This window comes from Bubalus bubalis, chromosome 8, assembly GCF_019923935.1.
Source record: "Bubalus bubalis isolate 160015118507 breed Murrah chromosome 8, NDDB_SH_1, whole genome shotgun sequence".
Taxonomy (NCBI): Eukaryota; Metazoa; Chordata; class Mammalia; order Artiodactyla; family Bovidae; genus Bubalus; species Bubalus bubalis.
The window spans coordinates 62,356,246-62,381,491 of record NC_059164.1 but is presented as its reverse complement, the minus strand read 5'-3'; the positions used below and the strand labels follow the sequence as shown (position 1 = coordinate 62,381,491).

Genomic DNA, 25,246 nt, shown 5'->3' with positions numbered 1-25,246 from the left:
TTGATTCATATTAGTTTGGCTGAGTGACTTCAGTGAAATGGTTCTTCTGAATGTTAGCTTCCAGTGTATCCATTTTCAGCAGATTGACTAACTTCCCCAAATCTGAGCCTTGCTGAGTCGTTCTAGCAACACCTTTAAGGAGTGACCAAAAGGAAAGTCTTCCTGGAGGAAGCTTTACCGCAGGACTAGAAAGATGGGGGTCTGAAAGAGGAAGACACATCTCAGTAAAACCCCCAAAGTGGCTTTCTTGCCTTGGGCTTGGAAAGAGAGGCCAACCTGTCTGGGTTTGCCAGAGATGTTTCCTGGTTATAGTACTGAAAGCCTCAAATCTCAGCCAAACAGAGAGGGTTGGTTGGTCTTAAAAGCCAAAATGCTCAGGTGGCTCAGATGGTAAAGAATCTGCTTGCAATGCAGGAGACCAGGATTCGGTCTCTAGGTTGGGAAGATCCCCTTGGAGAAGGGCATGGTGACCCACTCCAGTATTCTTGCCTGGAGAATGTCATGGACAGAGGAGCCTGGCAGGCTACAGTCCATGGTGTTGCAAGGAGTCTGACATGACTGAGTGACTTTCACTTTCACTTCAAGAAGGAAAAAAAGATAAAGAAAGGTGGTGGTGGTGGTGGTAAGTGTGGAGAGGTGATGCTGAACCCATCGCTTTAGAGGCAGCCTTCTCATGGGTACAATTCATGGCATCTACGGGGAAGAGCACGGGATGCCTAGGGGCAGTTGCCAGGTCTGAGCAATCACCCTGGGACCAACCCCAGGAAAGGTCTAGGTTTGTTCCAGATAGTTTGGTTAGACACTATATATATGCACGTACTTTTCTAAATGTGCTTTTTTCTCCTCTTTTCTTTAGGGAGGCAGGACACAGTGCGTGAGAGAAGTCTGTCCCATTCTATCCTGTCCTCAGCACCTTAGCCACATTCCCCCAGGACAGTGCTGCCCCAAATGTTTGGGTGAGTGATTGTTTTCAGGTCAAAGAACAATGTAATTCATTCTGGGAGTTTCTGTTGAGAGTTGTCCACTTTGTTATCTTGAGGTTCTCAAGTTGTGCTATTTCATGACTTCTTAGAGACAACACCTTCTTCTGATTACCTGAGTGTAAGGTGTGGTGGCTCAGTAGGTAAGGAATCCACCTGCAATGCAGGAGACCCGGGTTTGATACCTGGGTCAGGAAGATCCCCTGGAGGAGGAAGTGGCAACCCACTCCAGTATCCTTGCCTCGGAAATCCCATGGACAGAGGAGCCTGGTGGGCTACAAGACCATGGGGTTGCAAGAGTTGGGCACAGCTGAGAGACTAAACCACCACTAAGGTGTGTACAAGTGTTTATTTCACTTCTGAGCCTCCCCAGAACTTTCTTGTCTCTTATCTTCCCCTGTAGTTGTAAACCTGGTATACCAGACACCCTGGGATAATAGCCTGGTGTGGGGAGAATGGTACTGAGGAAACCGTCTTTAACTGGACATTTGATGATTAGTAGGAATGTATTTTTGTGGGGAGAACAACATTGAGAAACTGTCTTTAACTGGGCATCTACATTTAGTAGGAACGTATTTTAAAGGCATGTGAGGACTTCCCTGGCAGTCCAGTGGTTAAGACTCTGTGCTACCAATGTGGGGGGTTGGATGGGGGATGCAGGCAGGGGCATGAGGGTTCAATTCCTGGTCAGGGAACTAAAATCGCACATGATTCAAAGCATGCCCCCAAAAGAAAAATAAGTAAATAAAGGCATATGAAGTAAACAGATGGAGGAACAGAGTGTTATTTTAGAGGCAAAAACATGCAGGAGGATAAGGTGCCTCAAACAAGAGGTTTGGAAGGGAATGATGAATAAGTTAATAAAAAAGAGGATTAGCTATTCCTTTTGGAGCAATTATTATGTACTAGGTACCATGTGAAAACTTCAGGAACTTTTTTTCTCATTTAATTTTCTCAAGAGTCTGTGACATACAGGTGCTAAGTATAGAATTCTGATGTGTATTAATAATATAAGGACCGTGGTTAGTTTTGTGCTGAGAAAGAAGTAGAATTCCTAGAAGGTAGCACAGCTAGTGAGCTATGGAGGTGACTCCTGAACATGAGTCTCCGTGATTCCCAAACCCAGGATTTAACCTGCTGCTTCTCAGCTTTCCAGGTAACATGGAGAGCAGCATGCATGTTACCACCTGAAGAGAAACACCCTGGATGGAGGGTCTCTAGAGCCCGGAATCCTTTGGTTTTTGTTCTTTATCTATGTATCAGCTTCTTCCATGTGGCCTTAAGGTCATTGAGTTGATTGAGCTTGACCATTTAAGATTCAGATAAAAGTAGCTTGATCCATCAATTGAATACAATAGAATATGCAGCATCCCCACCAGTATCTCCAGGGATCCTTGGCAGGAGGCTTGTATTTTCTCTAGTCACCGCTGGCTTTGTGTTTTCGCTCCTGCTGCTTTTTTCTATTTGTTCCCTACCTCTTCCTCTTCTCCCTCCTCCTCCTTCTCTTCCCTTTTTTTTTGTTCCTCTTCTTTCCCTCCTCCATCTGCTTCTTCAACATCATTTTGTCCTTTCAGGAAAACCTCCCCACCCTGTCTTTTCACATTCTGTGGTGCTATTGAATCAAGGCTTGTGTAGGGGATTTCGCTGAAGGTTTACAGTAAGAGGCTGATTACTTTTCAGGGAAGCACAATGAATAATAGAAACTGAAATATTAAGCTCGCTTTGTTCTTAAAAGGTCTCAGCTACTTTGCCTTTAGGAAAATATCACTGTCTCTTGTCTGTGGATTCCAGCCTCCAATCCTTATTGTCCACACTCTTTTCCTGAATCTTCTGTCTTTTCTGTCATACTTTGCTTCCTCCAACCGAAACACCTGTTGATTTATTTTTATCATTCCCAGCTTATCATAGCCATACCCTGAAGTCTATCTTTCTACAATTGATTGGCCAATAAAGGTATCTTGTTAAATGAAGGCAGCTTTCTCTTCTTTGAAGGATTCTGCTGCTAACTCTTCATCTAATAATGTTTGCCTTCCTTCTGTGTACACACACGCAAACACACACACAAACATGCACCTGCTTTTAAAGTAATTCCATAGATATTATCAGAACAAAGGAGAATTGTTTAGACATGACTGACTGAAGGCATTTCCACTGATGTGTGTGCTTCTTGGGTTGCCCATGTGTGCTTGTGCCCCTGGAAGAGAAGTAGCCAGTTCACTGTTGTTGAAATCATCATGCTGTGGGTCATGGTGGAAACAGGGCCCCATCTAGGTGAGAACGTTGTCCCAGAGAAGGTGTGGCTTGGGGCCTCAACTTGAAGATAAGTAGGCTTGCCTAGAGAATCCTGTGGACAGAGGAGCCTGGTGGGCTGCTGTCCATAGGCTCGCACAGAGTCGGACATGACTGAAGCGACTTAGCATGCGTGCATCCATTGGAGAAGGAAATGGCAACCCACTCCAGTATTCTTGCCTGGAGAATGCCAGGGATGGAGGAGCCTGGTGGGCTGCCGTCTATGGGGTCGCACAAATGGACACAAATGAAGCGACTTAGCAGCAGCAGCAGCAGCAAACTTGATTAAAGCTCTGAAGCTGGTATCGTGGATATGCTGAGTCAGATGAGATTCTCATATGAACAATGACTGTTGTATTGAATGCAGATTTTTCTGTCCGTTTGTGGTCATAAGTTGGACTACAAAAGGAACAGCAACTCTTAGGACACTCAGAAATTCTCCCAAATGAGACCTTTACTGCTGGGCTAAGCCCCAGCGGAATAAAGTGGAAATGGCTTAGATTAGGCTATACACAGAGTCTCTGAACTATTCTTTTGAATGTTTTATCTTATTTTGAGCCATGATGACTTTGGGATTTAGGTAAGATTGTATGTTCTTTGACAGTAGAAAGAAACATACCCACACAACAGAAGACAGGAAAAAAAAAAAAAAAAAGGAAACAGCAATGCTTAGTGGATGCTGAAATTTTAGACTATTTAGACTTTTGGATTTTTGGACACTGATTTGCTGTTCAGTTTTCCCTTGAGCAGGATTCATTCACATGACATACCCCTGCCTTTTGCACTATTTTCCTCTCTTTTCTCATTTTCAATGACAGCCTCAGCAGAAGTTTCTATATATAGAGCACCGATGCACCTCTTAGAGTCACACAGCCCAAGATCATATTTGAATTATATGTGCTGTGTGCTCAGTTGCTCAGTTGTGTATGATTCTTTGTGACCCCATGGACTGCAGCCCTTCAGGCTCCTCTGTTCATGTGGATTCTCCAAGCAAGAATACTGGAGTGGGTTGCCTTTTCCTTCTCTAGGGGATCTTCCTGACCCAGGAATTGGGCCCACGTCTCCTGAATTGGCAGGTGGATTCTTTACCACTGCGCCACCTGGGAAGCCTATTTGAATTATACCACCTCTAATAATGATAATACTTATCTGCCATTTATCATATTTGTGCAGGGAGATTAAACTCAAGCCTTTTTTGTTCAGTAGTCTACTGATATATCAATCCACCAGTCTAACATTAATAATATAATATATAATAATATATATAATAAAAGACAGGACAAGGCAAACCATGTTATCACAATTTGAAACAAATGCTCAATTGAAGCAGGGCTATTTTTAATTCTTAAAGGACAGAAATATATCTTTGATGGAATAATATAGAAGACAGTGTTTAAAGCAGTGAAAAATAATGTCACCTTCATTTTTGTAGTAAATTAAAAAAAAAATCTGCTTAGGGGTGTTTCTTATACTTTTATAGAGTGTCCTAAATCAAGGTGTGATATGACAGGTGTGATTCTGATGGGGTGGGTGGCCCCACACAGATTTCTGATGCTTCAGACAACCCTTGGGAGTTACCTAGAGGAAGACCTAGAGAAAGGATGAATTCTGTATTTTCCAGGTAATCCTCTGATTTAATCTGTAAATTTTTACAAACTTCAGAAGACTTAGAACCTGAGTATACACAGAAGAATGCCTGTTTCAGTTGGGATATTGCTAATTGTTAGGTGCACATAGAGTCATTATGCTAAATTTTATCTAACCATAAAAAAGTTTTTGATGGTATACTTTAGCACTGACATTGTAGTTAGAGATGGTAATGTGTTATTGGGAAGAGGCATTTTGATATCATTTTATGACAAGTGAACTAAGTCAGGCCTGGAGAAGTCAAGTTCAAGGTCACCCGGGAGTCTGTATGTGGGACCCAAGTTAAAATTATCACAATCATCTTTTGAAGCAAGTTTGCTTCTTGTAGGGAGAACTAAACTAATGGTTTAATTCTACATCTATACTGTATCCCAGCTTTGAGGTTGACTTTTAACGGGAAGATGGCATTTTTCTTGACACCTACTAACAGTAATTCCAACAATTCTAATTCCGAGAATAGCATTTCATATGTGTTTATAGATACTTCAGCATTTCATTTGGTCTCCAATGAAATAGAGATTGCTTTTAATCTTTTTACAGGAAGAGTGTGGGTATAAATCTTGTGAGTGATGATTAATCTTTGACTTCTCAACTTAGTCCTTAATTGAAGTAACATTTCAGAGATATTTTTATGTGCTCCAGAGAGTAGAAACTCAAATACTGAAAGAAAGGAGGAAAGTGGATTACACTCTTTATTTGGGGTTGATTTTTTTCGCCTTTTGGGTCACCAATCAAATCCTTACATCAGGGAAAACCACGGTAATTCTGCAAGAGGTGTGATGCCTGTGGGAGGTTGAACACTGCGTATGTGGAGCTGGATTCCTCCTCTGTGTGATCTTTGATTTAGCATCACCCTTGATGCCGATGGACTTGTCATTTCTTCAACTGAGATACTATCTCATTAGTTTTTCTTTTTGCTCATCCTGGTCTTCTTTGGATATCTTGACTTCTCCTGCCTCTTCCCTGCCAACACCCACTTTCTGGATAATTTTACTCATTCTTTAAGATACAGCTCAGGCAGCACATCCTCCAAAAAGTCTTCTCTGTCCTCCCCATCCTCACAGTTCCTAGATTGGCTTCTTTCCAGAACTGACTGTCTTATTGTATTGAAATCATCTTTTGTGGGTTTGTTTCCCCAGTAGATTAAGCTCCGTTGGGACAGGATGCCTTAGTCATCCTGGCTCACTAGGATGAACTCATAATAAAGATTTGTTGAACTTACAAGATTCAGTATGGAATCAAACTCTCTTTAGCAAAAACTCTTTGAAGTCATGATTCCTGGGAATCCCCTAGAAATATGTGACCCATGGCTCTGTATTTGTGCACTAGATTTACCTGGTCTTGTGGGAATGTTTAACAGTCCTGTGCTATAATTGCTGATGATGAAGTGGGACAATCCTGACTTCTGTCTTGCTAACACTATGCCGTTGCTTCTTTCTAGGTCAAAGGAAAGTGTTTGACCTCCCATTTGGAAGCTGCCTCTTTCGCAGTGATGTTTATGACAATGGATCCTCTTTTCTCTATGATAACTGCACTGCATGTACCTGCAAGGTAAGATGGTTCTGAGGGGCTGTGGTCCAAAATGGATGGCTTTTGGTTTTAATGTTAACGCTATAGCCAAATATAATAATGTGTTATTTATGGTAATGAGGCATTACCGATGCCACTTTATCTGTAAAGTTATACTGCATGTTCACAAGGAAGTTTAGACATAGGATCCAAATTATGAATCACTGTTATATTCCCAGGACCAATAAGTTAGCTCTAGGGGTAAGAATTAAACTCTGAGGGGCTAAAGCACTTATAAAAATCAGACAAATGCGCATGGCAGTGTTCTCTGGCTCTAATTATTCAGTATGAATTCTCTGACACACCTGGCAATAAAAATGGCTTTAACCACATGTAAGAGAAAAGAAGCCAACTCATCAGAAAAGGCTGTTGCTGGGAAAGATCGAGAACAGGAAAAGAAGGGGGCAATAGAGGATGAGATTGTTGGATAGCATCACCGACCCAATGGACATGAGTTTGAGTGAACTCTAGGAGGTAGTAAAGGACAGGAAAGCCTGGTGTGCCGCAGTCCACAAGGGAGTCAGACATGACTTGGTGACTGAACAATAGCAGTAAAGAGAAAAGAAAGGCATGGGTTCACAGTTACCACAAAAATAAACCTGGTAGTTTGGGAAGAGAGTATTTATGTGTTGTTCATCATACCATTTCTTACTTGAGTCATTACACACTTTTCTAAAAAGGCAACCACACATCTGCTGCTGCTGCTAAGTTGCATCAGTCGTGTCTGACTCTGTGCGACCCTGTAGACGGCAGCCCACCAGGCTTCCCCATCCCTGGGATTCTCCAGGCAAGAACACTGGAGTGGGTTGCCATTTCCTTCTCCAATGCATGAAAGTGAAAAGTGAAAGTGAAGTCACTCAGTCATGTCTGACTCTAGCGACCCCATGGACTACAGCCTACCAGGCTCCTCCGTCCATGGGATTTTCCAGGCAAAAGTACTGGAGTGGGGTGCCATTGCCTTCTCCGAACCACACATCTAGTGACTGGTAAAGAATTCCTCAGCTCCAGAAATTTAAAGGCGTTATGCACATCACACATTCCTAGACTATGTTTATGTGGTGATTCAGTTCTGAAACCGAGAAGAGAATCATTTACACAGAGGACTTTAGGACCATTCATTAGCAAGTTAACCGAAACATCTGTGTGACATGAGTTTAGAATAATACATTTTGGGATGATAGTTGTTGTTTGTTTTTAATAACCAGAGGTCTGGAAAGGGAAAGAGGAACTTTTTTCACTGTCAATCAGTAGCTAGAATTTGAGTTCAGAAGTTCCTGATTACTCAAGGCATGGTTTGTTAATGAGCATGCACTGCATCTTCAAGGAAGTGGCCAAGGAAGGGCTGAACTGTCTGTTCCCTAGCACTGAACAGCAAGTAATTCCAAAGACTGGAATTACTTTCCTGAGGCTCTCTCCTCTCTTTCATGGTTCATAGAATCCTGTGCTAAGCATATAGCCACTCCTTTTGTTGCCTTGGCCTCCATCCTCTGGACTTCTCTTTCTCTCCTGGAATTTCACAGGTTATAGCTTCCTCTTGGGGATACTGAGCCTTTGATGAAAGACATCACATTCCCGATTCTCTTGATTGCAGAAAAGCCAGGCATCCCAGGGATGGAAATTAGTTATGCTTGCAGCGTTTTGGGTCTCATTCTTTGAGAGATTCTTTGAGAGGTGATTAGCCAATATATCCCAATACTCAAAAGAAGCATAACTGAAACTGTTCCTTCAAGATGTTTTTTATCAGAGTATGAATTCACGGTCATTTTTGGGAAATGGAATACTTGAAGAATCAGGCTGCAATCATTTGGGGTGATCAGGGTTGTTTTGTATCTGTTAGAGTTTCCCTCTCCAGTATCCCCATCCAGTGAGTGCCATGCAGGTGCAGGAAATAGTTCTCTAAACACAATTCAGTTTTAGGTTTCCATCTGCCTGCAGTGTCCTCATCTTCCTTGAGTTTGATTAGCAAACTCCTCTTCATTTATAGCAGCCTTTCTCAGATATCACCTCTTCTAGTGAGGTTTTCCCAACCCACCTAGATAGGTAATTGTTGCATCTTCTCTCCTAGCCCTATACCTTTACCAGTTCTTTTTATCACATTATTATATAGTCTTTGTTCAGATGGTTATCTCTTCTCTTTGTGAGTTCCTTGAGGACAGGCGCACATCTATCCATCTCTGTATTCTAATTGCTTAATCCAGTTCCAGGCAATGATCTAATGGTACTCTGTGTGTGTGTTTGTGTGTGGTGGGGGATGGTTGGTTGTGGGTGTATATTTAATGAAAGTTGGGCAATCTATCATGAAGTATGCATTATTCTAGAGCTGGTGAGTGCCCTTGTTTTTCAAACTTGAAATCAAAATATACAGTTTGACAAAGGATTTTTTCCAATTTATGAGTTGACTTATTTTCATGTGCCAGGCACTGTGCCAAGTACTTTGCATATTCCATTAAACTGAACAATCAACTTGAGAGGTGTTATCATCTCCATTTTGAAGATGAGGAATCCGGGGCACAGAGGGATGGATTTGTACAAGACAATACACTTAATACATGAACTGGCATTCTACCCTGGTCATATTCAATTCTATATCTTATCCACTGTGTGATGTGATTTGAATAACAAATGCCTTTTTTTGAAGGATCATCTCATTGTCATATTAATCTTAAGAGGATAAGTTAGTGAGAGTATAGTAGATGGTACCAGAAGTGCCTCTTGAAATCATAGAATTGATGTAGAAGTTGCAGAAGTTACATCTGTTGATTTACTCAACCTATTTGTATGTGAGGCTCCAAAGTGAGTCCTCTCTCCAAGCTTACTGATTGGGTCTATGTCTTGGAGAGGGGTTTGGTCTCTCATTTCCCTGCTCTTGGTTCACACTAACTCAGCACTTTGAGGTCATTGCCAATCTACCCTGGGATATTTCTTTCCTCCATCCTGTCTTCTGCTAAGTTTCATAAATATTTTGCTCTTATAGTCATTTGACCTGACATTCTACTCCAGGTGAAATTTCAACTTGTTGGCTGGGGAACTGGAAAAATTTGCTTTTCTTAGGGCTTCCCTGGTGGCTCAGAGGGTAAAGTGTCTGCCCCGCAATGTGGGAGACCCGGGTTCTACCCCTGGGTCAGGAAGATCCCCTGGAGAAGGACATGGCAACCCCACTCCAGTATTCCTGCCTGGAGAATCCCATGGACGGTGGAGCCTGTTGGGCTATATATATATATATATAGTCCATGGGGTCACAGTGAATAGGACACGACTGAGTGACTTCAATATATATATATATATATAATAGGCTCCTCTGAACTTTTTTCCCATGCATTGTTGAATGAGTCAGTAAGTACAACTCACTTGGCTATTTTGTCCATGGAATTCCACTTCTTTTGAAATCAAGCCACACTCCTTAATGTTACAGATATAGACTTGTCACCCTCAGAGTTTAAGTGTCCCTGATTAAGGTCACACAATTGATGGAAGACCCCTAGAACCCAGGCCTAGCTTTAGAATTGCTCATTTGGTTCCTTTGTGAACACAGAACACACTAAGGAATTTCATCTTCACATGGAGCATGAGCTCTAAATTTTTACTCTTTGATCAAAGATATCCTGAGTTTACTGTCAGCTCTCAGAAGGTGTCATAAAGCCATGGGGGAGCCCTGAGGGAACACTGTTAAGGAGGGTTGTAAAAGATGAGAAGGGCAGGAAAAAGGAAGGAAACTGGTTGGTCCATAGTGCACTGGGCCTTCTAACCCAGTGGCTGGAGCAGGATATCCCATTAGTCTGCTGAGCATTAACTGATAAGCCCTTGAAAAGTGGGGGGCATATGTCACACTGTTCATAGCTTCCTCTTCTTCTAGTCCAGATACTTAGTCAGCAAGTAAAATTTTGAAGTGAATGAAAGATTTATTGCAGTGACTTAGAATATGGTCGGAGAAAGCAATGGCACCCCACTCCAGTACTCTTGCCTGGAAAACCCCATGGATGGAGGAGCCTGGTAGGCTGTAGTCCATGGGGTCGCTAAGAGTTGGACACAACTGAGCGACTTCACTTTCACTTTTCACTTTCATGCATTGGAGAAGGAAATGGCAGCCCACTCCAGTGTTCTTGCCTGGAGAATCCTAGGGACAGGGGAGCCTGGTGGGCTGCTGTCTATGGGGTCGCACAGAGTTGGACACGACTGAAGCAACTTAGCAGCAGCAGCAGCAGAATATGGTATCTTTGATCCCTGGGTTGGGAATATTCCCTGTAGAAGGGAAAGGCTACCCACTCCAGTATTCTGGCCTGAAGAATTCCACGGACTGTATAGGGGTCCATGGGGTCACAAAGAGTTGGACACGACTGAATGACTTATATACACATCTTCAGCATATGTTTTTAAGAAGTTAATTGTGGGTTGTTAAAGGAAGACCAGGACTTCCTTGTAGCTCAAACAGTAAAGAAACTGCCTGTGATGTAGGAGACCAGGGTTCGATTCCTGAGTTGGAAAGTTCCTCTGGAGAAGGGAATGGCAATCCACTCCAATATTCTTGCCTGGAGAATTCCATGGACAGAGAAGCCTGGTGGTCTACAGTCCGTGGGGTCGCAAAGAGTCAGACACGACTGAGTGACTAACACACACAAAGGAAGGCCAGGCAGGATGTTTGGTGGAGGTGGAAATTGTCTTTAACTTCCAGTTTGCTTTCGGGCCCCCAGGACTCCACTGTTGTGTGTAAGAAGAAGTGCTCCCACCCTGGGGGCTGCGACAGAGGCGAGGAGGCCTGTTGTGACGACTGCCTCCTACGAGTGCCCCAGGAAGACATCAAAGTGTGCAAGTTTGGCAACAAGATTTTCCGGGTATGTCATGAGCCAAGCTCATGGGAACTACTGTATGATACTGAGTTGTGGAAAGCTCCTAGCAAAGTGCAGATTGCAATATTTCATATTTTATGTATACATGTATGTATGTGTATAAAAGTATTTATTTATATTATATGTGCATATATGTTTAGAGTCAAGGACACGTAGGGGTAGAGAAGCAACTGTTTGAAAATGTGTTTTTCTTGGCTTTACTTTTGGTGTATAACATACGTTAAACCTGTAAAACATTGCCTTTTCTAAATGTGGTGGCCAGTGGTTGGGGCTGAGCTGAGGAGTCCCCTGGATGGTGCAGCTATGGGTACCCAAATGCCTGGGGACAGCAGTCAGAGATGCACAGTGCTCCATGCCAAGATCCTGATTCTCTTAGAACTTTCCCACTAAGCTCCTTTTTCAGAGAGAGATTTTCCTATTTGGAAGCTGTTTGGGTGAGGTTGTGGCCAGCAGAGCAGTTGAACAAAGATGAGCAGGTCCTGCCCCAGCTGAGTTAGTAGGGTCGTCTGCTGCCCATCTCAGGTGTGTTTTACATCGTTTCCTAGTGGTGTGGGTGGAAGCTGGCCAGTGACCATTTAAACGTTAGGATTAAGATCGTTGACTTTGTCCAAAGTGCTGCCCATCTAGTCTGTTTTCCCCATGGGTGGAGGGAGTTTCTCTGTACCTGAAGGTGTCATCTCAGGGTACCCTTGAGAATCGAGACCCTCAGAATCAAGTCAGAGATGGAGGCACCTCAGGCCCTCTGCACTTGGCTAGATTTCCTATTACAGAGCTGGAGGGAGCGTCATGATTCTTAAGACATCTATAAAAAGATTTGATGTATCATGCCTCAGGGAAGGGCGTCACGTGTGTGTATGTGTGTATGTATCTGTGTGTTGTGGTTCCACCCGGCTTCCATAGCTACTCATGTGTCCTCTTTACATGTCATCCTCCGTCTCTGGAGCATCCAGATGCGGTAGGCTCACCCTGATGACTCTATTATGCAAAGTGCTTCCCAGGCTCCTCTCAAAAAGGTTCCTTCATATACATGAACGGGGCCTGAAGTAATTTATGGAGTCCTAGAAATGTGCACTCAGAGAATTTGCAATAGTCAGATGCCCTTTAAAACAGATTCAGTCAGAGAAATAAAAGGCACTAGAGACATAGGTAGTCCTTAAAATACCTTCCAAAAATGAGAAGGAAGAGTAAGAGGCATAAGTGACATCAAAGATCTGGGCTGGTTTTTCTGTTTTTAATAAAATTTGCTGCTTAGATCCAGAAGCCCAGAAAGGAATCCTTGCTGTGTTTTCAGGCGTAAATCTATTGCCCACAATCTTTTTTTTCACAAGCAAGAATACACGTTCCTGCATGTTCCCAGAAGTACAGGATTTTTGTGGTTGGGCACTCAGCAATTGCAGATTATAAATCCAATAAGCCAAAGAGATGCCTCAAACAGCTTTTTCTGGGCTAGAAAATGTGTCCTAAGTGCTACCCAGCCTTTTAGGAGGAGAGTATCAGACAGGCAGGGACATGGGATGAATCGCTCTTGGAGTTTTCCGTCTGTGCTCCACATTTTCAGATGCTTTGCTGGTCAGGTGTCTGGCTGGCAATGGGAGTCATATGGATTAGTCTCTGTTCTTTGCATGTTCATGCCCCATGTGGGCCAGAACCATGTCACATCTGGGAATAAACTAACTAGTGGCAATTAACTAGTGGCATCTGGGAGAACTCAAACTTTTCAGTCCTATCAAATGGAAAAATTAGACCTTTGTTGTTGCATCATGTAGGAAAAGTCTTGTTTGCTTTCCAGGGTGAAGCTAAGTAAACAGTGCAAAAGGAGCAAGATGCAAATATGACTTGTTTGGTGTACAAGCATTTTTTTTTTAATATACCCTGGAGGGGAAATGCACGCGTGTGAGCACACATACACTAAGATCTAGCGTTTCTATCAGATCGGTTAGATGTAGATAAACACCTCAGAGTAATTCAATCTATTGATGGAAACCATCACTCAGGGAAGAAATGCTTTCCTTGACAGACAAATCCTAGCCTGGTGGATTAGCTCCCATCAGCCTCCAGTTTATGGAAGAATTCTGTGGTCTCTCTTGCAGGATGGAGAGATGTGGTCGTCTGTCAACTGTACCATCTGTGCTTGTCTGAAAGGCAAGACAGAGTGTCGCAAGAAGCAGTGTGTTCCCATCAGCAGCTGCCCTCAGGTTCGTCTGCAGGTTGACTTACTCTTTACTGAAGCATCTTGAGAACCATTCTGTGTGTGGCATGGTCACCTCCCATCTTCTGAACACAGAATTCAAATCCTCCAAAACTTCCAAGTTCCCAAATAGACATGTGCCTTTGCAAAGCTTGCTCCTTGTTCTTTATGATTCTCATCCAGATTCTAGCCTAGCAGGGTAATAGCTCTTACCTCGCTCTGTTTTTTACTGATCTCTCCCAGTTTTTTGTTTTAATGTCTCCAACTTCTGTTTGATCAGCTCCCTCGTGTCTTTTGCTGGGTTTTCTTTTGAATATCATAAAAGATCCTTTCATTTTACCTCTCTCTTTCTTTTCAAATCAGTTTTCTTCCTGTAGCCATTCAAAGGAATATGTGGTTGTTTATTAATAAATTCCCCAAGGAGTTTCATCTGCCCAGTGGCACCCTCCAACCCCTTTTCTGAAGTTTTCCCTCTCCAACTCGGGCTCTGTTGTAGTCCTGAATGGAAATGGTGTCTTTATGGAAATATCTCTTTTCAGAAACCCATAGTTCCAGTGCCCTGAATAAAGCATCCATTATTTTCCAAAGCATGAGCTTCATTGAATTCACCTCAGCAACTTGAAACCTTTCAAGGTTTTATGCATTTTGGGAAAATGTCAAGCCTATTCAATACCTTCCAGTGAATGAAAAAATACATCCATATATTCAGGACATGTCTTCCCTTCTCTGTCAGAGACAGCTTTTAATTTTATTCACATCTGTTATTATTATAAACAAAAAGTTGCTGTTTTTACGTGAGTGCCAAATGAAGCACAAAAAAACAACAGCTGTTGCTATTGCACAACTGAATAAAGGGGGAAAAAAAAAAGAAAAAAAGAAACCCTAATTAGTCTTGCTTTAAAAAGCCTCAGACATAAAACTGAAAAAAAAAAAAAAAAAAAAAAAAACCCAGGAGATACAATAAGGAGAGTTGAGCATGGTCTACTTATAAATATTCATTGGGAAAAATGGTATCACATCATTTTTGCCCGTCCTCGGGGAACCCTTGCTGCTAATGAACTCCTGTGGCACATGTTAGTAATAATGGGCTTCCTTATTCTACAAGACAAAAACAAAAGGCTGAGCCAGCCTGGTGGCTCGAGCAACCAGCCTCTGCAGGCCCTGGTGGAGTTCCCGGCTTCACTTGAGTCCTGCCAGTCGTGGCAGGTGTGGTGGTCTTCATGGACCTCTTGCTGTGGGGAGGTGAGCGCTCTTTCTGTTACCAGCATCTTGGTTCCTGTCTCTTCTTTGTGGACCATATTTGGGCCAGGAGCATCCGTCCCTCCAGGCGCAGGCCTGGCGTTTCCCCCACCCCACCCCTGTCTTCTTGTCAGAGCCCGTCAGGCAGTGCCTGGCTCCTGCCTCAGGGCCCACCTTTTTGTTTCTAGGCAGTTTTCCAATCATTCCTTTGGTTCACACTTTGCCTCCTCAGGGGCCAGCACAAGCACTTTGGAAGATAATTTAGTTTTACCATAGAAATCCTGTTAAACACTTACTTCCCCTCCCCTGCATTGCTTTGGGAAATTTATGAAACAAGTTGCCAGTCCAGGTTCGATGCACAATACTGGATGCTTGGGGCTAGTGCACTGGGACGACCCAGAGGGATGGTATGGGGAGGGAGGAGGGAGGAGGGTTCAGGGTGGGGCACACATGTATACCTGTGGCAGATTCATTTTGATATTTGGCAAAACTAATACAATTATGTAAAGTTTAAAAATAAAATAAAATTTAAAAAATAAATAAATTTCCATGGGAAAAAAAAAAAGAATTTTTTTAAAGAAACAGACGTATTCCTGCTCTATCCTTCCTGGCTACTATACATCTTTTTCCAGAAGTTTGCATGCCTTGTTGAAGAAGGATTGTGTGATTGCATTCCCTTCTTGACAGTCCCCCAGGGCAAAGGAGTGCGTTTGGTGAGAAGGACGGAGGGGTCCACTGGGGACAGGTTCGATGTGACAGTCATTCCATCACTGTTAATATGTCCTGAGACTTCCTCTGTAGTCACAGGACCAACCTCGTCTGATGCTGAGACCCCGCCCCCCCACCTCTGAGGTGGGTGCTGTTACTAGGCCCTTCTTACTGATGCTTTCATGGGGCGTCCAGAATTCCTCAGCGAGTTCCACGTAACTCAGGAGGCAGACATCATGGCTTTCTCTTGATTTATTCCCTGCCTAATTTAGTGATGTTTCCAGCCCCTCTCTCACTTTCTGAAGAAAGGAACTGGCTGTTTCTGTTGAGGTACAGATGCAGGGAATCACAGAGTCACCCTTTGCTGGGTCTTGGTTTAAACAGCTCTGTATGCCATCATTCCATCAGCCGGAGCCAGTCTGCTTTGGATTTGTCCTCAACTGCTTTCAGGCACGAGAAGCCAAAGGAGTCCTCTGTGCCAAATAGAAACAGACAACAGAGCTCTTGGTCATGAAATTGTCGTGTTGCCCCAAACCATGAAAGGTGGCATGGCATGGAGTTTTTGAGTCTCATTCAAACCTGTCATAGCCTTTAATGTACCTTTTTAAAGCGTCAGACATGGTTCTAATTCTTTAATTATCAACTGCCATCTTTTTTTGTTGTTGTTGTTAGTGTGATTTGTTTTTTAAGAACCTAAATCTATTCTTGATGCAATCGACAGGTAGTGAAACAGGGCTTGACACAAGTCTTGGGCTACCACTCTGTGGTCTGTTTCCCTAGTTTCCTGTAAAGAGGGGAAAGGGGCGTTTGTATATAGAGGGTTGTTGTGAAGCATAAATGTGATAAGGAAAGAAGAAGGTATGGCATTTTTTTCCTACTGTATAGATACCCAATAAATGTTAACTTCTCTTAAAGATTAAGATGAGACCTCTCTCATCTTAAAAATCTGGAGTGAAAAGTTGGCCTCTAAGGTCACACAAAATTAGGTTTGATTTTGGGTTGGCTCAGATGGTAAAGCATCTGCCTGCAATACAGGAGACCTGGGTTCGATCCCTGGGTTGGGAAGATCCCCTGGAGGAGGAAATGGCAACCCATTCCAGTACTCTTGCCTGGAAAATCCCAAGGATGGAGGAGCCTGGTAGGCTACAGTCCATGGGGTTGCAAAGAGTTGGACACGACTGAGTGACTTCACTTCACCCTTGTGTTATATGACATCAATGTCTTCATCTATATGAAGGAAAATGCTCAGCTCACTAAGTTTTTGTGCATCTTAACAAAAATTATAATATGTTCTAAATATTAACTTATTTTAAATCCTTACAGTTAGCCTGATGTAGGGTAACCTAAGGAAAATATCTAGTCGGATGTCTATTTCATAGCATGTGCTTCCTGAATGTTCATTTTCTTCCACATTTCTTTTCCCCTGCGATTCCACTGAGTCAGAGATAAAGCAATGTCATTCTCTGATAAGAGTCCTGAGATTATGCTTCTTCCTTTAGATGTCAATCATTAGAAAAAAATTAGAAGAAATGTGGTAGAGGAGATTACACTGTTTTTCCAGAAAGGTAATGGAAAATTACTCAGCATTTCAAAACCCTTAGCCCCATTTGGCTTTGACTACATAATAGTCAGGGATAGCATACCACTCTCTGAAAGAAGGAATCAGGTTGAATTTCATTTGTGGCACAGATATTGTTCATATACATAGGCCCAAGCTTGGGTTACTGTTTATTTTTGGCTCCCTCCAATAAGCAGAGACAGAATGAAAGCTTTGCATAGATTGATAGATTGACAGCCAATTCCCATTTCTACATGTGTGCACTTGGTCTCTAGAGGGCTAGATTTGGGTATCAGTGAAAAGGTGGAATCCAGACTGTCTCCATCTTCCCTCCATGTGAGAAAAATCACACCAATGAAACCTTTAGGGATTATATTTCTCTGAGGATAAAAACAGGAAAGCTTTTTGAATGACTTTGCCTGGCTGTAGAACCTGATACTTAAAACTTCGTTTTCACCACCATCATCACCATCTGGGCATCGAGTTCAAATACAGCTTGGATGAATTTCATTGATTTATCTGGTATGAGATTTAAAAAAGAGTTTTGTCCTCAGCAGACCCTGTTTTTTAACACTGAACTCTTTTTTTTTTTTTCTTTTTCTTGATTAGGGTAAAATTCTCAACAGGAAAGGATGCTGTCCTATTTGCACTGAAAGTAAGTTTATTGAAAATATGCTATTAATATTTATTTTGCATTTTATAGTACAACAAGAAAAATGGTGGTGTAAGTTTTCAGCCTCTTTTATTTCTGTAGGAATAGGATGGGATCATCTTACCTTGCTACAGACAATTAAAGTCAATGGTAATCCTTGTACAGAAGCACAACTAAGACAAATGTGAATGTTTCTGCTGGGATTTGTTGCTATGAGAAATTTAGAAGACAAATGGTCTCATGAGGTTTTAGGAAGGGCCAGGTGGCTCAGATGGTAAAGTGTCTGTCTACAATGTGGGAGACCCGGGTTTGAGCCCTGGGTTGGGAAGATCCCCTGGAGAAGGACATGGCAACCCACTCCAGTACTGTTGCCTGGAAAATCCCATGGACAGAGGAGCCTGGCAGGCTACAGTCCATGGGGTCGCAAAGTCCGCCATGACTGAGCGGCTTCAGTACACTATCACTATAGATAGCTTGATGTGCCTTTTAACTGCTAATAGCATTTGCAGCCATAGCGACTAAAAGATAATGATATCCTATAAAGCCAAACATTATATATAACCTAGGAGAGATTCTCCTTCCTTCCTTATGAAGCCAAACAGTTGCCCATCTTTCTCCCTCACCCTCACCACGGCTTCATCGCTGTTTCACTTGGGCACATCCGGTGATGCTCTTGGTAAAGAGAAAACAAGAGGTCGTTTGGTTGGCAATGGTGTAGCCATCCTGTTACTTTTAACTGAGATCTTGAAGGTTCTCTCTAACATGGCCGTTTTGAAAGCCATCTGGGACTGTACTACCCACCACTTAGACAGCATAGCAACAGATTTTATGTTATCCCCACATGTAAGTGTGCCCAGATCTGTTAGCAAACCACTGTTTCAGTCCCCTCACATTCATATGGTTTCTAGATAGCTTTCTGAAATGTTTCACTGAAGGAGGAGTATTCATAATGTCGCTGTCAAATTAGTATGATAAGCAGGATTAACCCAGCCATGGAATCTATTGGAGTGTATTTTATGAGCCATTCAGGCTTAAGTGGGCTTTGGTGATAGTTGAAAGCAGCTTTCACATGGAAACAGGTTTGTTTATTTCACTTGTCTGAAGTCAGAGTTCATATTACTAGGAGTTATCCTGGCTCTTCTTTCTAGATACATAGGTTCATTATATATATTATCATATATACATATATTGCTATTTACACATACATATATATATATATCTCTCACTATTTTTTGAGACAGAGATGTTAAACAATTATGCATTGTACACTGGATAAAAGTGGTGGCTGAATTAAGGAAAATTAAGTTATAAACTTAATAAAAGAATTTTTCTTTAAAGGCAAGGAAATACATAAATTAAGTCAAAGGAGGCCAACTAAGTATATTAGTAGAGCCTGGGAATCATGCAGGAAGAAGAATTAGCTACGATTAACACACCAGTTGATTTTAAAACATGTGTATAAACTATTACATTTAATCATCTTCCCAGAGATTCTCTGAGGAAATTTTGTTTATGGATGGTTTGGAGGCCACTTCCAGCTTTTAATTCTTTTTTGGACGTGCAGAGTCAAGCCTAAATTGATGAAGTTTTCCTCTGTGTCCATGTCAATGAAGATGTTTACATTTCCCTAGAAAGTATCTCCTAGTTAAAGTAGAGACCGACCACCAATGAACAGACAGGTTACATCTTCCCATCTCATGCTGTCAGGCAGGAATACTGCTTATCCGCTTAATAAGAAAATATATGGCCAGTCTTGTACAGAAATAGCCTAAATCTTGAATTACCAGACTTTATGTTACAAGGATGATTGTTGAGATCGTTGAAAGGAAAGCTACATTTCATTATTAGTTTATCCACTATGCGCTAGTCTTTCCAAATATATTGGGTTCGCCAAAAAGTTCCTCTGAATTTTTCCATAACATCTTACAGAAAAAATACAAAGGAACTTTTTGGCCCACCTAATAGCATACTGGTGACTTATTAGAAAACAAAAAGGAAAGAAAAGAAGAATAAAAGGATGAGTATGTCAAAAACCAAACCAGATTTTTAACTGGTCATATTAAATATTGATTGGACATGTGTTGTACATTGTATTGTAAGTATAAATGTTGTACATGTGAATAAGCCCGTGACTTCTGTCACTGAGAGAGGCAAGTTGGCAAGGGAGAAGTTACCCAGCTGGAGGGATGCCAAGGAGATGACTGACTCTGTGCACCTGCGTCCAGCAGGTCAATATAGGACGAGTCCAGGCATGTGGTTCTCAGTCCAAATCGAGGTGATATCATCAGATGGCAATGTCTCAATTTCCCTTGGTGTTCTTTCCATCTGTTTACTCTTTCTTGCTCTCCAGCAGTTCTTCCATCAATGCTGTAAAACACATTCTACTTGGAGAGGTTTATTTGTTCAGATTGAGTTATGAGATCGTAGAAGGCAATGGCACCCGACTGCAGTACTCTTGCCTGGAAAATCCCATGGATGGAGGAGCCTGGTAGACTGCAGTCCATGGGGTCGCTAGGAGTCAGACACGACTGAGCGACTTCACTTTCACTTTTCACTTTCGTGCATTGGAGAAGGAAATGGCAACCCACTCCAGTGTTCTTGCCTGGAGAATCCCAGGGATGGGGGAGCCTGGTGGGCTGCTGTCTCTGGGGTCACACAGAGTCGGACATGACTGAAGCGACTTAGCAGTTATGAGATGGGATGACTTCCAATTTTTTTAAAGCAATGCCTAGATTTTCATAGCACATTCAGGTAGACTGATTCCGATGTCCTTTAGCTGCAGTCTAAAGACCTCCTATTTTGAAATTCCTTTGTCATTATATCCAAGATCCAGAATAAACCTTAGAGCTCGTTTTTTTCCTCCTATGTCAATTATGAAAACTCTTCTGGTATATGAGTTTCTAAAACAGGCAAATGAAGTTTGAAGTACAAACTAAGGCTAGTATTTTCTAGAACCAGAAAAATGACTGATTTCTCTCTCATTCAAATAAGATCACACATGCACATGTATATACCCGGTTAGTTACTACAGAGTTTCCAGCCTCAGTGTTATTGATTGTTTGGCCAGATAATTCTTTGTGGTAGGGGCTGTCCAGTGCATTGTGTGATGTTTAGTAGTGTCTCTGGCCTCTACCAACTAAATGTCAGTAGCAACCCAACAATATCTTCAGAAATTTCCAAATGTCCCCTGGGGGACAACATCACTCCTGGTTGAGAACCGCTGGTACTCTAAACAGAAGTAGCAGCATAGGTGAATCCAGAAACAAACACCTATGGTACTAATAACAATAAATTGACTCCTTTAGTTAATTAATTAATTTTAATTAGAGGATAATTGCAATATGATGTTTTTGGTCATACATCAACATGAATCGGCCACAGGTATACATGTGTCCCTTAACACAGTGATGAGATGGAGTAGGAGCATAAAGTGAGGCTGACCTTTGCTGTTGTAAAAATTCACATTGCAGAAGCCTTTGGATTTAACTGAATGTGTTTCAGTATTTTCATTGCCTAGCTCTAGAAAAAAATTATAAAGGTATCATTATGTCTCAATTGATTCAAGTCACCATCTTTGTTTTAGTTGCTAGGAAGCTAGAAATAAATTTGTATCTCATCTCCAATAGCATGTGGCTTTTGAGTAATACACTTTCTCCTGACTTCATCTTATATGTCTTTTACCTTTGGATGTTTTGGATTATTTAGTATGGATGCAGGTAAGCTATTTCCAATCCTCTTTTGGAAGGAGGCAAGATAAAAATAAGTGTTAGTCACTTGAGTCGTGTCTGACTCTGTGACCCCATGGACTGTAGCCCACCACTCTCCTCTGTCCATGGAATTCTCCAGGTAAGAATATTGGAGTTAACCATTCCCTTCTCCAGAGGATCTTCCCAACCCAAGGCTTGAACCTGGGTCTCCTTCATTGCAGTCAGATTCTTTACCATCTGAGTCACCAGGGAAGCCCATATTATGTATGTAGAATGGCAATCCACTCCAGTATTCTTGCCTGGAGAATCCCATGGGCGGAGGAGCCTGGCGGGCTGCAGTCCATGGGGTCGCAAGGAGTCGGACACGACTGAGCGACTCACACACACACACACATACACACACACATGCGTGCACGCATAAATAAAATGGACTGATTACATAGCATCCAATCTAAAACTTATTTTGGTTATCTGCAGTAGTTAAATGAGTATTGCATTATTTCCAATAGTGACATTGCATCATCTGTTTCTAAAATCCTATAGAATTCCTGCTTTATTGACTCACCTAATCTGCCTTGGTAGTGTTTGAGGCTCTCTCAGACCTCTGAAAGGAACAGTGCAGAGAAAACTCAAACATGTAAAACATTTTTATAGGCTTCTCCTTCAAGTCAGTGCTAACAGTAATTTATAGTTACCCAGGTACAATGATTGAGGTACAAAATTGTTATACTCCTCATAGTACAGTAGTCTTCAAAGTCTGAAAGACCAATGATGATTCCATAAAAAGACAGTCCTCCTAAAATCAGACCTGAAGAAAGTGTGTAAAGGATTACTGTCTTTTACTAACATGGGACATTCTTTTTCCAACTGAAAAGAATTAAACTTGATTTGGAGGATTTATTTAAAATAAAATATTTGAAGTGAGCTAAACAAACTTTATAAAGCTTTAGTGCAAATGCTGTTTCTTGCCAAACTATGAGCCATAGCTTAAAGCAAGTCCTGCTTTCCCTGAGCTGAGGGTCATAGGACTGTGAATTGGGTGCCAAGAAGGCCACTGTCTGCTGTGTGTGTAGCACTTGGGTTTGTGTAAAATGTTATCTTACTGTGTGTTGTCAAACCGTAGGCAGAATCTTGACCTAGCCACCCAACAGAGACCTGAATCAGATAAATTCTTTGCTGGCAGAATGTCTGTTTTCATACATGGAAATAGTACTCAGTGGCAAAATTTTCACTGATAAGAGATGGAGGGGGGTGTGTGTGTGTATGTGGAAAGAGAGAGAGAGAGAGGGAAAGAAAGACTGACTTTGAGAAAAAATTTAATCTCCTAACCATCTGTTAGATCAGAGGCAACCAAAGGTAATCCAGACATAGATGCCCAGTCTCTGACTATCTCAGATTTGTTAAGCTCAGAATCCCAACCCCAAAGGAAAGTTCACGATTACATAACACAGAGGAGGGTAGGGTATACTGAGCACAGATGTGCATTTAATTGAAATAACCTCAACTACATGTCCCACAAGTAATAGGAAATATTAGGTTTCAGCAACTTAGGGTGCGAGGAGGCTCACAGTTGCCAGGTGACTCTTTAAAACCCCCAAGAGTTAGGTTTCCAGCTGTGTGTAGCACTGGGGTGTCTGCTGTCCAAGAGGGCCCCTGCATGCTGCTTGCACCTACCATGGACATGGTGGAATTGCCCTGGCTGGTCTTGGCACATCTTTTTTAAGTTCTCGAGCATGGCTACAGTGATCTCCAATTAAAGAGTAGTTGTAGAAGCGGGGACTGAAACAACTTAATGAAACATTGACCTTGCGGTCCATTTTATGAGAAGTCTCCACTGACAGAGGTTCTGCAAATTAGTAATGCTGAGTTTGAGCAAGGTTTCTGGCCTCCAAGACTGTAAGCAACTCCAGGTCCCTGGACACCAGGAGTCTGTCCTTAACTCAGGAAAGCGAGGAAATTTGAAACCGGAGCTCAAGATGCTTGTAGAATAAGAATTTGTGGTGTTGACTTTAGCCCTGCCGAGGAGGTGTTAAGCTAAGTAGCCACTGAAGTTTCTGCTCCAGCGTCTGGAGGTGGGTTTGTCACTGCTCCTGAGGCTCAACCAGCAGACGGGGTGGCAAATAAAACCCAACTGTACCACAAGTGGTAGCTGGGAAACCCCACACAGGCAGGAGTGACATTAGAAGGGAGTGAGGCAATCAGTTTACGTTCTCTTTTATATACTGCTGTAAGGAATATTGTTTCTTTAAATGTTCTGGCTGTAGATTGATGTAAAGTTGGAGGGCCCTGAGGTTATTAGGGGTCCTCTTTTATCCATGACCTATTGTCAATTTCAACAGGGTGTTAGTACTTCTTAAATTGTGGTTGTTAACAATCATCACCACCACCATTATCATTGTCTAACAATAATGGCAGTAAGTGTAACAGCAACAGCAGCCAATATCTATTTAGCATCTGCTATTGAAACAGGTCCTAGGCTGTCTTTTTTTATCTTATTTGATCCTCACAGTCATTTTGACCATTTTATTGGCAAGTAAATGTCATTAGCTCCATTTAACAGCCAAGGAAACTGAGGCTTTGAGGTTAAGAATGATGCCCAACATAGGTCGTGGAGCCCAAATCAAGGAAGTCTGGCCCCAGGGCTTGGACTGGAAATTCTGTCTTTACTTCTCAGTCATTTTGTTTGATATGATAACCAGTTGCAGTTAGGAAGGGAAGAGGTCTGGAGGGCTTTTTGACTAGTAGGGATTAGAGATTGGAGAAGGATTTTAGGAAGAGTTTCTAATTAGACAGCGTTTCCCTCTACACCACCCAGGAAGAAATGTAGATTCAGATGCCCATGCTTTCTTTACCTGGCGATACCTTCACGTTTCTGCTCAGGTGCAGAGCAGTTGGTGTGCTCTGTGCTCAATGAAAAATCAAACTAGCATGGTTTTCCATGTTATTCATTTTTCCTCCTGGAAACTCAAGGTTGAGATGGTTCCAGCAGTAAGTGAAGATCACCCAAATCTTCTTACTTACAATAATAAAAGACATGTAATTTGAAATTTGGAATAACTGTATAAATTCCGTCAGGAGTAAGAAAGAACAAAATCTCTCTGCCAGTCAAGCTCATCATCATTTTAGCATCATGGAATTGTATAAATGAATGGACCTTAATGTAAGGTCAACCTTCCCACTTCTTAGGTAAGGAAGTTGAGGTTAATGGTAGTATTAACTGGAAGAATGAGATGAAAACCTGAACATTTTTTATTCCCTACTCCAATATTCGTTCTATAATATTGTATGGTCTCCCCAGAATTTTGCTTGGGAAAATAGTTTTAATATAGATGTACCATTATTAAATCATTAATTGAAAGTGACTTTCTTGCCTAATTTTGGAACAGTATATTTTATACATAAAGATATGTATAAATTCATTACTTGATATATGGTACATTTCACCAAGGCTGCCATCTTGAATCTCAAGAAAGATGCAAATGCCAATTTCTAAAGAAACTTATGAATAAAATCTCTTAGCAGTAGTGAACATAAAACACAGCTAAGTGACAAACCAATACAAATCCCAAACTATGAAAAATATACTTTGTGGAAAAAACTGTATAGTAAATTACACATTACTGTCTGCAAACCTGAGGCAGACTTATACCTCTCTGGAGGTCACATTTCCTCTGAGTAAAATAAGAACAACACAAAACCGCTACTCTGCTGCCACTACAATTGCTCCTATTACCAGCAGCAATTTATTGAAGGTAAATCTGTGTCAAGTATTATGATAAATGCTCTCCACGCATTCTGTCACTTAATCCTCACAACAATCCATGCAGTGGAAGCTACTGTTATTCTCATTTTACAAATGAGATCT

General features: G+C 41.8%; 1 protein-coding gene across 3 annotated transcripts in view; it reads left to right on the top strand.

Annotated features, from left to right (window-relative positions):
- The window catches only part of BMPER (BMP binding endothelial regulator), a 255,086-nt gene that overhangs the window by 144,011 nt on the left and 85,829 nt on the right, over positions 1 to 25,246 (top strand). For all 3 annotated transcript variants that reach the window (XM_044946678.2, XM_006071047.4, XM_045166416.1), the window contains exons 7-11: positions 857 to 956; positions 6,358 to 6,467; positions 11,174 to 11,314; positions 13,420 to 13,524; positions 17,632 to 17,677. In XM_044946678.2, coding sequence (XP_044802613.2) covers positions 857 to 956; positions 6,358 to 6,467; positions 11,174 to 11,314; positions 13,420 to 13,524; positions 17,632 to 17,677 — 502 coding nt within the window. The remainder of the gene's footprint in view (positions 1 to 856; positions 957 to 6,357; positions 6,468 to 11,173; positions 11,315 to 13,419; positions 13,525 to 17,631; positions 17,678 to 25,246) is intronic.